Source organism: Thunnus albacares, chromosome 23, assembly GCF_914725855.1.
Source record: "Thunnus albacares chromosome 23, fThuAlb1.1, whole genome shotgun sequence".
NCBI lineage: Eukaryota > Metazoa > Chordata > Actinopteri > Scombriformes > Scombridae > Thunnus > Thunnus albacares.
In genome coordinates, this window is record NC_058128.1 from 3,876,611 (window position 1) to 3,889,070 (window position 12,460).

Sequence of the window (12,460 nt, forward strand, 5' to 3'; positions counted from 1 at the left end):
TTCAGAGTCAACTCAGCACAGTATTATTTACATGGTAAAAGCTCTTTAGAAGTCTTTAGATTTAGATTTACTCCCCAGCAGACTAACACACCACTTTGTGTTTTTGTGGGTTTGTCTGGTCGTGTAAAAGGCCGGAACACACATGACTTTGGAGCTAATTATGAATATGATTTGGCCATGACGGTTGATGGGAGCGGATCTGTTCCGGTCTCGGTCATTCGGCAGATAAAGTTCATTCAGTGTGTGATATGTAAAGCTTTTAATCTCAAGTCCTCAGATCCAATCACTGCCAGCCGTTCTCATAAAGACTTTTTTTAAAAACATATTTGATATTTGCGACCAGTTATGAGTTGTGTGTCACCTAAGGGAGACGTCCCAGAAAGGCCGATAGCTTAGCCTGAAGTTAGCCTCGTCCATTCACCTGCAGTTCCTTCTGTAGGCTCTACAGTCCACATTACCCACACCTCTCCATCCAGGATCTCACCCAAACACTCTTTTTTTTTGCCTTTTCAGCACAAATTGCACCACACATACACAATACTTGCAGCTGGTTGGTGTTTGTTTTGGTACAAGAACATGACCTGTTTTGGCCCCAGTGGCCTAATGGTTAAGGTGCACACCGCAGGACCCCTGTTTCATGTCATACCCCCCTCTCTCTCCCTCTCCCTCTCTTTCTCTCTCTGTGTTTCCTGTCTGTCTCTCCACTGGCTGTCAAATAAAAGCAAAAAAAATGCCCCCCCCCCCCCCCCCCCCCCCCCCCCCATCCCCTCGCCCCCAAAAATAGTGTTTAAAAAAAAACACCAAAAGAACACAGGATACTTGGCGTTCTCACAGGATTTGCATGGTCGTCTCCCACCAGAACCCCAGTGGTTACTGAGAAATGGTTCAGTGTTTTGTCTGTGTGATTACTCGGTTGTAAGGTTTATGTTCCTTCCTGATTGCCAGTTGGCAAAATTACAGCATTGGTCTTAAAATGATCTATATTTAGGTTTTATGGCTGTTGTCTGTCAAGAGAAAGTGGGTTATTATAGCACCACTTAGGATAGAGTTTGAGGTGGATGGTTGAGTCAACACTGTGACTTTGGCACTAGAGACTCTTGTTTGTTTCCCATTTCCTGTAACAGTCAATATTGGGTGTTTTTACTCATGATACTCATGAACACAACCCTACCTAACATTAAAAAGTAGTTTTTGTGCTTAAACATGACCACTGTTACGACCCGGCCTTGGGGAAACCCTGGCGCAACATGAAAAGAGTGAGACCCCTTTCTCCCTGGCTCCCAAGAACCACCAGCAACAAACCCTTTAAAGGTTTATTCAGAATATTTTAGGCTTTAGGGTGGACTAACAGCAAAATAACACACAAAAGTGAACTAGAGCTGAGGAACCTAAACTTACCTACTCAAACAAAACAAGAACATAAAGACAAGCTACTAACCTAACCCCTAATTTGACAAAAACAGGAGAAAATGGGATTAAACAAAATTGCTACCCAACCCTACAAAACCTGTGCTGGTATAATTACATATTGGATGTGGCAAATCAGACGACAGTCATATAAATCTTTTTTATAATGTCATACGTGATTTTTAGAGGTCGCTTACAAATGATGTCGTCCTGTCGATTTGAGCGCCAGATCAGAAAACGCTAATAGAGGTCATTTTGGAAGGGTGTAGAGGTCGGTGTAAAAAGCGCCTCAAATGGTTCTGAAAGGATCTCTTCAACCATGAATGCAAGAATAGAAAAGTATGCAAATTACACCACTTGAAATGCCTGTCTGAGTATTTAAGAGGTCACATTTTCAAGCATTAAGGTCACTTTTATCTGCACAGGACACATTTCAGCCTGTTATCTGATGTCCTCTTGATAGAACAGACACCACATATTGGATTTATGCATATAACGGTGTCTTTTTGCATCCTTGTAGATTTCAAGAGTATTTTTTCCCCTCTTGTGCACATAAGTATATGATTATGTATTCAGTGGTGAGCTCTGAAACACTTAAAGCAGTGCTTTATCAAATTGAGGCGCTGAGAAGTGCAGCTGCTGACAAGCTGCTTTGGCTACACAGCAGTTTCAGAGATAATATAACAAAACAACATATTTAAAATCTTACCTTTAACCCAAGATAATTATCGACACGGTAATCTGACACACAGCTCAGTCCGGCAGGTGTCAACTCTAATGTACAACAATCTTCTGCTGAGCGCACACTCAGCAAGGTGCAGATCAGTGTGAGCTTCAATGCACTTCCATAAAAATGAAATAAATCTGTTGTCCAGGACCCCACGCTGTACTCACCAAACGTTTTAGGCTATTTTGCCTTCATCAGGATGGCGCCTGAGGCTGCTTCTATTTCCCCTATATACACTACACCAATTAATCATGTGATCAATAAATCACCATATAATGTACCCTAGCCCCTAACCCTAACCCTAATCCTAACCCCTAACCCTAATCTTAACCCCTACCTCCTAACCCTAACCCTAATCCTAACCCTAATCCTAATCCTAACCCCTAATCCTAACCCTAACCCTAATCCTAACCCTAACCCTAATCCTAATCCTAACCCTAATCCTAATCCTAACCCCTAACCCTAATCTTAACCCCTACCTCCTAACCCTAACCCTAATCCTAACCCTAATCCTAATCCTAACCCCTAATCCTAACCCTAACCCTAATCCTAACCCTAACCCTAATCCTAACCCTAACCCTAATCCTAATCCTAACCCTAATCCTAACCCTAATCCTAAGAGAAATGTTGATGGCTATTTAACCAGCAGATCTAGACTTTTCACATTATCATGCAGAAAATGTACTTTTTCATCTCAAGCCATCAACCAGTAAAAAAGTTAAATATTCATCTTCCAATTTCCAAAAAATGAAAAATAATGTAATTATACTGTGCCTTGAAATACCAGTTTGAATACAGAATTTGATGACGTGATCTGGAAGATGAGTATTGAACTTTTTTATTGATCAGAGACAACGTACCTAGTTGTTTTTGGGTTTTTTTGTTTTTTTTCCCAAAATCAGCAGAAAAATATCTGTTAGCAGAAACCACAGCAATATACCGTATATCAGCATTTCATAATAAGTACATCATATTTATGTGGATTTAAATCATGCAACATAAACACTGGTAACATAACAATATATGTCTCCCCTTAATTCAGTTCCTACATCTTTCTCACTTCATGATCACAAATACATTCATAACAATACAAATAAAGAAAAAAACAGCACTCAACCTCGACATATAAAAGCACATTCCCCACACCCTACCTGGAAGCAGTCCTACTCATTACTGTAAAAATACAATAAAAATGTGTGCACACATATCCAAACAAATATATACATACACAATGTACATACATGTATATACAAGATAAATATTAACCACGGTTACATTTAGCTATAAATTTGTCACTGATAAATTCATATATTTTAAAGGCCTGATTTGTGACTCCTCAGTAACACTCCCTGATATTAATGTATTATTGAACTTATTTTTGGTTATGTTGAGGCAGCACTTCATGGTTAAGGTTTAGGGAAAGATCATGGTCTCTGCTGTCGGAGTCCTGTATCTTGTCCGCCTCCTCCCTCCGACTCCAGAGCGATATATAACAGTAGCGATTCATTCATTTGAAAAAACGTCACCTGTGAACATAATCCAGGCAGCCATTATGTTTGTCAATGCGACATAACTGAGGAAAACAGTTCAGTTGTATATGAATGTAATTTCTAGGAGACCTGGGTTGTCAGCAGATGCCTCAGAGCTTCAGTTTGAAATGGATTAATTAAATTTATCATTAGCAAATAGGTTCTATTCAGCATTTGGACTATAAAGCGATAATTACATCTGCATTGTTCATTTACTGTGGGATTCGGTTTTGTCTGGCAGAATTATTTGAGCGAGTGAAGAATCTTTTCTCTCAGCAGAGTTCAGTTACTCCCACGTCTATCATACCGCTATTCAAAAACCATTTATCTCCAAATTGTCAACTTCTCAGGAACTTCTCAGAAAAACAGCTTTGTTTAAGCTCAGCGGTAATGCCATTTTGAGATGATATAATCACTTTTTAAAAGGCTCTTTTAGCCTGAAGGGTTTGGGAATTTGCTCAAGCAGGAAATGAGTCTTTAAATGTCTTTCAACTGATCCGAAAATGTAAAAATCATCAAACTAAACGCCACGCACTTCTCACTGGACAGCACATTTAGCCTCTGTCACTCTCTTTAGAAAGACAATAACCCAGCAGCCACTTCCGCTTGACTGATGTCCGCTGACTACTGCAGCTATTACACCCTCGCTCTCTATTACACAGTGAATGTCGTTCACTCCATTTCCAGCTGACTGATGTTGAATGATTGTCGCTGACCATCACTCTCCCTCTCTAATGTCTCCATCTGATAACTGAGCCAATAAAGCCCGATCCAATTCCATTGACCATTACTGACATCACTCTCTCTCTCTCTCTGTAGTTTACAGTGGCAGGTCCCATTGACGGTGGCTGCGGGAAACGCATCTGCTGTTTGTTCAGAGACTCTCATCTGGATCAACAACAAGACAGGTACAGTACTGTACTGTCGGTACGCTTCAAGCACTGCATAAAGACCTGATATCACTGACTGAACATCCCCATTAAAGTATTTTACAATCGTGATTTAATTATCTTTTTACCTTGAGATAGCTGAGACAGGCTGTTATCATGGGTCAGTTAACGATTATAGAGTAAACTATCTGACAATCACAAATGAATTATGTCATTATCTTGAGATATGTGATTTGTAGTTAATGGACTGAGAAAAATCACAGGTACATTCCTCTAAAGAGAAGCTCCACTAGGAGGTCTGCCAGCACGGGTAATACACCTCACTCTGCTTTTCTTTTTGGAGAATACAAAAAAGACAACTAAGACTCATTCTGTTTTTTGTTTTTCCTTTTAATAAAACTCCAGCTGTCCGTTTTCTTTGAGGAATGAAGCTCATTCAGCTTCCTCTCTGGATCTGTTTTTTAGAAAGTAAAGTGTGTTCTGCTTCAGTTTTTGGAGGATAGAGCTCTCTCTTGTTCTATGCTGGAAAATAAAAGTTTCTCTCTGCCAGTTTTTGGAGAATAAAAATCACATTTCTCCTGTTTTTAAGGAGTGAAACTCATTCTACTTCCGTTTTTAGAGAATAAAACTCTCTCTGGGTCTGTTTTTTAAAGCTTTGTTCTAGTTCGGTTCATTAATAACTCTGGACAGCTAAATCTCAGAACTAGAGCAGGGTTTCTAACACAACTTCACCTGCTAGCAAGGTGCATGGAAGTTCAAGACTTCAAGACAATTTAATTTCAACCAGAGGGAAGGAAGTGGAGGAAGTGGGCCAGACTGAGGTCAACAGCTATTTTCTTTGTTTTCCTCACCAGGCTGCTATACAAAGTTTGAAACATCCTCCAAGCTGTTCTACTAAATCTCATAACCTAATTTTACAACATCTGAGAGAGGCTGTGATGCCACGATAATCAACACAAACTTTGCCTTCAGCAAAGGTGATAAAGGCGTTGAGGATCATGTAGTTTTTTTGTGAAGTGTTCTGTGAAGCAGACGGTTGAAAGCCAAGAAACTGATTTTTCATGAGTTATACAGCCTCCTGGCTTCAGCTTTGAAAATCACATGAAACAAGCACTTGAACTTCCCGGGAAACAGCTGCACTTGTAGTGTTCACATCACATTGGATCGATGATAGAGATGGGAAAGATTCTCAAGCATCCAACTTGCCAATATTCACATCATCAGACAACTGAAGACAGTTGTTTAATTGATTGATTCGTTGATTTAATTACCTTGAAAAATGGACTTTCCCTGATGTGAGGCTTTGGTCTTGTTTGCCTTTTCATGCACTCTAATTAAGGGGCAAGTAAATGTTGAAGAAATCATAAAAATAAGAGTTTCTCAGTATAATTCTGATTTACATGTTGACATGAATTAAAACTGGTAATTACAGTAACTCTTATATGACATGAATACAGCGTAATTGATGACACCAATAAAGAGCCCATCTTGTCAAATCAAACTAATCAAATCTTTAATAACTAACAGCCCTTAAAAATCCCCTCCAGACATGTTTTAAGAAATAAATCTTCTGCTTGGAATAATGAAATGTGTCTGACATGTTTACCTTGTTAAAAATCCTTAAAATGGCATCTACTCCTTTTCCCTCATTAAAAATCAATGATCTATGAATATGCAAGTATTTGTACAGTGGAGGCTTCAAGTTTCCACATCATACTTGTGTTAAGTTGCATACCGGTCCACGATTGGCTCCAAAGTTGTTGTGATGTTACAAGTCATGCTCGACGGTACACTACTTAAATTCAGATTTAAGGTGAGCACAGAGAAACTTTCCTCCTTCAGCAGATGAATGTGAAAACAAACTGCACATACATCATTCTGCACAGTGAAGAGAACAACATCACAGTGAAGGAACAAGAAGAAAAACATGTTTTTGAGTTGATCTCTTACTGTCCAGTGCATTGGCAGCTTAGCTATGTTTCACCCGTTCCAATTGAAATGGGCCCTGCTTTCCAAAAGGGACCCTGACTGACATGCAAGAACTGAACAATTCACCCATATATATATTTTTTAAATATATATGGTGAGCTATGGTTACTTCATTCAAAGATGACACACTAGACATTGCCTCAAAGCTAACTGCCAGCAACTAATTAACAACTCGTTATGCTGCTTTAGGCTTGGGTCACTGTCCAGCAGGGTGCAAGTAGCCAGTGAGTTATTCCGCTTTTGCATCACTGAAAAAACAAATAAAAATCAAATATTTTCTGGAGGAACCCACTGACCAGCCGGTGAGTGAGCAGGAGCCGCAGGGAGGAGGCCAGTTGCCTGTCAGGTGGCTGAGTGAGATCCGGTGAGGACAGAGCTGAGTCCTCGCTGATCCTCTCTGTCTGACTGCAGAGAGCAGGTGATCAACAGCGAGCCAATCACAGGCCAGATACGCAACGACGTGGTCACACTGTGCTACGTCCACGGTCTCCAGTGAGCATTGGAGAAACAACCGAAACAAAACCAGTTTATGAATATCAGAAAATAACTGAGTGGTGCCATCACATGAACTTCGTAAACTCAATGAACAACAGAAAGTTATTAATTATCTTACAGTTCTATTTTCTTTTGAAACGGGTTTCCGGATGCTTAACTGGTCCAATGCACAACCTCACCATCCAGTTTCAAAACAATATACACCACATTAAGTGGGTAATGATACAGTTTCATGGGATGTTTAAGAAACTGCGAGGAACTCAACCGTACAGTGTGGTGTCATCTGCATATCGAATGACTTTAAATGCTTTTGGACAAACTGGGGCTGTTTTCATCTGTGAGAAACTGTTGACGCTTTGATTACCTGACTGAGTAACTGACTTTCTTATTCTGTCTCAGAAACTCACAGGATCAGTCAGATGGATGACAACACCTGGTTGCTTGGCAACATCAATCAAACGGGCTACTTCCGTGTGAACTACGACCTCCAGAACTGGAAACTGTTAATTCAGCAGCTTCACACCAACCCACAGGTATAACAACCTATCTATCTGTCTGTCTGTCTTACTATTTGACTCTCTCTTTGTCTTTTTTACTCCCTATCTGTCTGTCTCATTCTCTATTTCTAGATTATCTCAGTTGGAAACAGGGCAGGACTTATCGATGATGCCTTCAACCTAGCCAGGTGAGTCAAAGAAATCTTGGTGCAGTTGGGATTTCGATGCCTTGTTGGCCTCACACTCATTCAGAATGAAATGGACTGTTTATTATAATGGAGGAAAGTGGTAGTGGTGTTTTCCACTTTCACTTTTCCTGATTGCTTCATCTGTCACGCAGCCTGTAAGACATCTGAACACACAGATGGAGAGTGCAGTAAGGCTGATCCACTGTTTCTATCTGCTTCTGTTTGTTTTTAATTGTTTCCCAATAAGGATTGCCTGTTTGTTGAATGTGACTGATGATGCCTTCAGATATTTCTGTTTCGATGGACTGAATTTTTGAAAAGGACTGATATATTTCAGATTTGTCATCATCTATGCAGCCAGTACAATCGAGATGGTGTTTTTTTCTCTTGTGCAGTTGTTCAATAGGGTTCGCTGTATGAACAGAGATCTATATACAGACCTATGGATTTTTATTCAGGATATATCATTTGAAAGAGTCATCTTGTATTCAAGGACAAGACTATTACATGTTCACAAAATCAAAGATTATTTTTGAATGGAGAGAATACATACAGAGAGTGTTGCATTATGGGTATTTGTATCCTCATTGTTGCCAGGCTAGCAAGTTTTTTCAAGTCCTTTTATACTGAGTCTGTTAGTTGTGTTTCATTAGCTCAGTTTAACCTGCAGGAATTTCTGAAGGCTTGTGTAACTTAAAAATAAATTCATGACGAGTGAAAATGAGTCCAAAGCATCTTCTGATGCCTTTACTGCAGAAACAGACCACAGACTGAATCATCTGTCAAGCAACCAAGAATTACTGCTGTCACAGATGATGAGGAGCTGAAAAAGACTGAGAGATGCTAATTGCTGAGGAAAATAAATTTGATGCTTCCAAGAGCCTGACAGGAGAAAGTGAGAGTATGTGACTGATATACAAGCTACTGTTCATACATGTGATTTAGGTTCTGCTTTAATGGGAGTATTTTTACAAGAGAAAAGGCCAGTAAAAGTATCAGGATTCTCCTTTTTCTCTTCTTTTTCTAAAAACAGCTATTGGAAAAGTCTTATAATCAGGGTCATTTTACATTCAGCCAATGTAGTATTTGGTCGAGAAGGCCTATATGTGCACTTTGTTGTTTTATTTTTGCATTTCCAAACTTTGCAAACATGAACCATCTTCTTGCATTCGCTGCTACTTCTTTCGCATACACACAAGCTAAATGGAAAAAGAGCCACACTGACTGACAGTCATAATGGACAAAACATAAGAATAATTTTCCTTTAAGAGCTGCAGTTTGTCCTGTTGGCGTTTCCCAGGGCAGTTAATAAATATAACTTGTGTCATGTCAACTAGTCAACTAGTAGTAGATTCATCTGGCTCTGCGAGATGGCCAACCATGTTGCTGCATTCAGAGTCGACTGCCGACATTAAGAACTGCGTGGAAAGAAATTCAAAAACAACCCGAGCCAGACGGAAACTGGGTGATGAATGAGCGATCAGTGAGGCTGCAGCCACACACTGAAAGAGAGAGAGGTGGAAGAGTGAGTTGTTTCTCATAGGGATGTTTTCAGCCTGAAGCTTTTTGAGCACTGTAACCAAAATCTACTCTGACACAAACCCTATAACTCAATCTACCTCCCTTTCTTTATGTTTTTTCACTTTCTCTCTCTCTCTCTCTGCCATCTGCCTTCTGTCATGTTGAATGAGCAACAGCTAGAGACAACTGTCAACCTATGTTTGGGTGTGCATGTGTGTGTGTGTGTGTGTGTGTGTATGTGTGTACTGATGAGATAGAAACACAGCAGGAGGTTTCCATCTGTACTGGAAAAGAAACAGAACTACAGATTCATTAGTATTCACTCTGACAGCAGAAGACGCACTTACTTCACCCTGCATCTGTCACTATGGCAACACTGACTATCAGTACATCAGATTTGAAGACAGGACAAAGTTGTTTTGTTTCCGATGAGGTTGTCTTTGGGGTTTTTGTAGTCCTCATAGAATGGTGAAGTAGGTTGCGCCTCCAGTTCAGAGAGATTTTTAAATTCCAGACCTCAATGTTATTTTTATACTGTTACAATGTCAGATGTTAAACGTCAGATGTTAAAAGTTCTGCTCTGAATGCTCCATTTGCAAAGTTACCTCTACTTCCTGCTTCATTTTCATTTGCACAGTGCAGAGCAAAGTCAAGAACGTGTTTAGCCAAGCTTAGCAAAAAGACTATAAGCAGGGAACAAACTGCTCGCCTGGCCAATTTACTGCAAAATGTTTTATTTACAAAGACGTTATATCAGCGTTTTTCTCTCAGTGCCACTCATTGATCTGATTACAGTTTGAGAGATCCTTTATGTCAGAATTAATTTCAGTTGTGCTGATTCTTCATCTGCTTACAGTTCGATCGGCTGAAGCTTGAGCAATCTACACACTGCTAAATGGTGATTGGTGGCAGCAGGACTGTGTGTGTGTGTGTGTGTGTGTGTGCGTGTGCGCGTGTGTGTATACAACTAGTTTAGCAGTAATAAATGGCTGTGTCCCTGTGAGTGTGCACTAAAACAGTGATGGATGTCGCCTTTCTGTGTGTGTGTGTGTGTGTGTGTGTGTGTGTGTGTGTGTGTGTGTGTGTGTGTGTGTGTGTGACCGAAGCAGTCTCTCGTTAGCTCTCCACTGAGCCTTACTAATACCTAATGGACAAACAATTAACTGGCCCTTAACGATGTTAACGAGTTAATGAGCTCGTTAAGACGACAACCGAAGACACACACACACACACACACACACACACACACAGACTGTAACTGAGAGAGAAAATTGAAAATCTATAATCGCTTCATCTCCCTGCTTCTCTGTGAACAGAAGCACCTGACTCACGGTTTAAAGCTCTGCTAGCGTCCCCTGGAGGCTGCAGTGTTCATTACACAGTATGAAAGTTAAACAGATAAAACAACATACTACTCCGAGAGCAACAACAGTAGTTGAGCTAAAATGTTAAGTTCATCCTGAGGGATCCAAGAAGAGAGGAGGAGCGGGAATGTGGAGGTCTTTGCTGGTCTAACATTTGGGTCCGTGGAAAACTTACACAAAACCAACATACATTAATTAATTTTCAGAAAAACAGGGGCTCATGAACCATTAGATCCCAAATAAGGTCGACATGAACAGACCCAAATAGAGCAAGAACACCAAACCATCAAAAAGAGCATCAATACATGTTTTTCTTTCTTTTTTTTGGCTTATAGACATTCAGATATGAGACTCTCAGTTGTATGAATGTAATGATATGAATCTGAGTCCATCAGATGGTGTCAGTATTTTGGACCTGACTCTACCACCAGCGAGGGTGTTTGTTAGTCAGAACAGATTCACTAACAAAGACCACGCCGTTTGAACGGTATAAAAGTAGATTTATTTGGATTGTCGAGAGGATTCAGGATTGATGAGGAGAGCATATGGTGGGCTGGAGGCGGGTCGAGGAGAGGGATGAAGGGGGTCGATTGCCAGGGGATGAATGGGAGCTGAAGGTTGGTCTGGGTCGTGTACGGTGGGATGATGGGGTCGGTGGCGTTGGGACGACCGGGGACCAAATGGAATCACAAAGAGGCTGGATCGTCTAGGAACCCCGGGGTCGAGACTCAGGGTGGGGGAAACGTGTCTCGATGAGCTTTTCTGCTTCGTCATCCCCCTGTGGTTCCTAGAATAGGACGAGAAGAATCACTTATGTGGAAGTATTAACTCTAACGAGCATGTCTCTGATGGTGGACCAGTGTTCGAACCCAGGACCTTCTTGCTGTGAGGCACAAGTGCTAACCACTGTGAGCCACCGTGCCGCCCGTTGAGAGGAGAGAGAAGAAAGTGGGTTGGGGGGGGCGTGAGAACTGAGACGTACGGGAGAGAAAGGGGTTAGACACGCTTATACAGGTATGCACGGGTGATTGAATTTAGTGAAAGAGAGGGACGCGGTCTTGTTCCTGAACCTTGTTATAATAAATACTCCATGTGAAGAGAGTTTTTATGAGTTGTTATTGGTTCAAAGCATTTATCGTGGATACTTTGTACATCTGATAATCCTGCACGGTGTATAAAACCACATTATCGTCTTAAATGAGTACTACGCTGATTTGTACGGTTTTTAAAAAAAATGATCCAAACAGATGCAGCAGAACAAGAGATTTGGTGTTTTTTATTCCACACATTCTTCTTCTTTGTCAAAATTACAGTGCCTACATTACCCGCAACTCATCTGGCAACAGTTCGGTCGGTGTTTGAGGTGTGTTATGCTAATAGCGGCTAATGTAGCCTGGAGCTACTAGCCTCCAGCAGATATGAGGAGCAGCCTACAGAGGTCTGGTAACCTCACTTCCTTCTAACTCCACAACCCTCAGATTTTTTGTTTTCATTTTCAAACTTGTACATATACAACTTTTTACAGGTACAACACCTGGAAACACATGCTGATGTGTAAAATCTGTGGAGCTCTTCTTCTCTTCTTTTTTTTTTTTTTTTTGCCATATTTGAATAGAAGACAATCTAAAGAGACAGGAAATGAGAGGTGAGAGGAAGTAAAGAGAGGGTGATAAAAAGTAAAATAAAATAAGAGCAAGTATGAGTCACAGACGACTAGATTGCCAGAACGCCTCTTAATGTTTCTGGAGAATCAGCAGAGACAGAAAGTAAGTAGACAGAAGAGTCACACTTCTGTTGTTTTGAGAGTTGTTGCCTTGACGACGGCTCACATGCGAACAGTAAGGGTGTGTGAC

The 12,460-nt window shown here is 40.7% G+C and overlaps 1 protein-coding gene across 1 annotated transcript in view; it reads left to right on the forward strand.

Moving 5' to 3' along the window:
* Positions 1–12,460, forward strand: part of LOC122974960 (thyrotropin-releasing hormone-degrading ectoenzyme-like) — a 198,390-nt gene that overhangs the window by 164,449 nt on the left and 21,481 nt on the right. Inside the window, exons 12-14 of the mRNA XM_044343061.1 lie at positions 4,483–4,571; positions 7,437–7,570; positions 7,667–7,722. Coding sequence (XP_044198996.1) covers positions 4,483–4,571; positions 7,437–7,570; positions 7,667–7,722 — 279 coding nt within the window. The remainder of the gene's footprint in view (positions 1–4,482; positions 4,572–7,436; positions 7,571–7,666; positions 7,723–12,460) is intronic.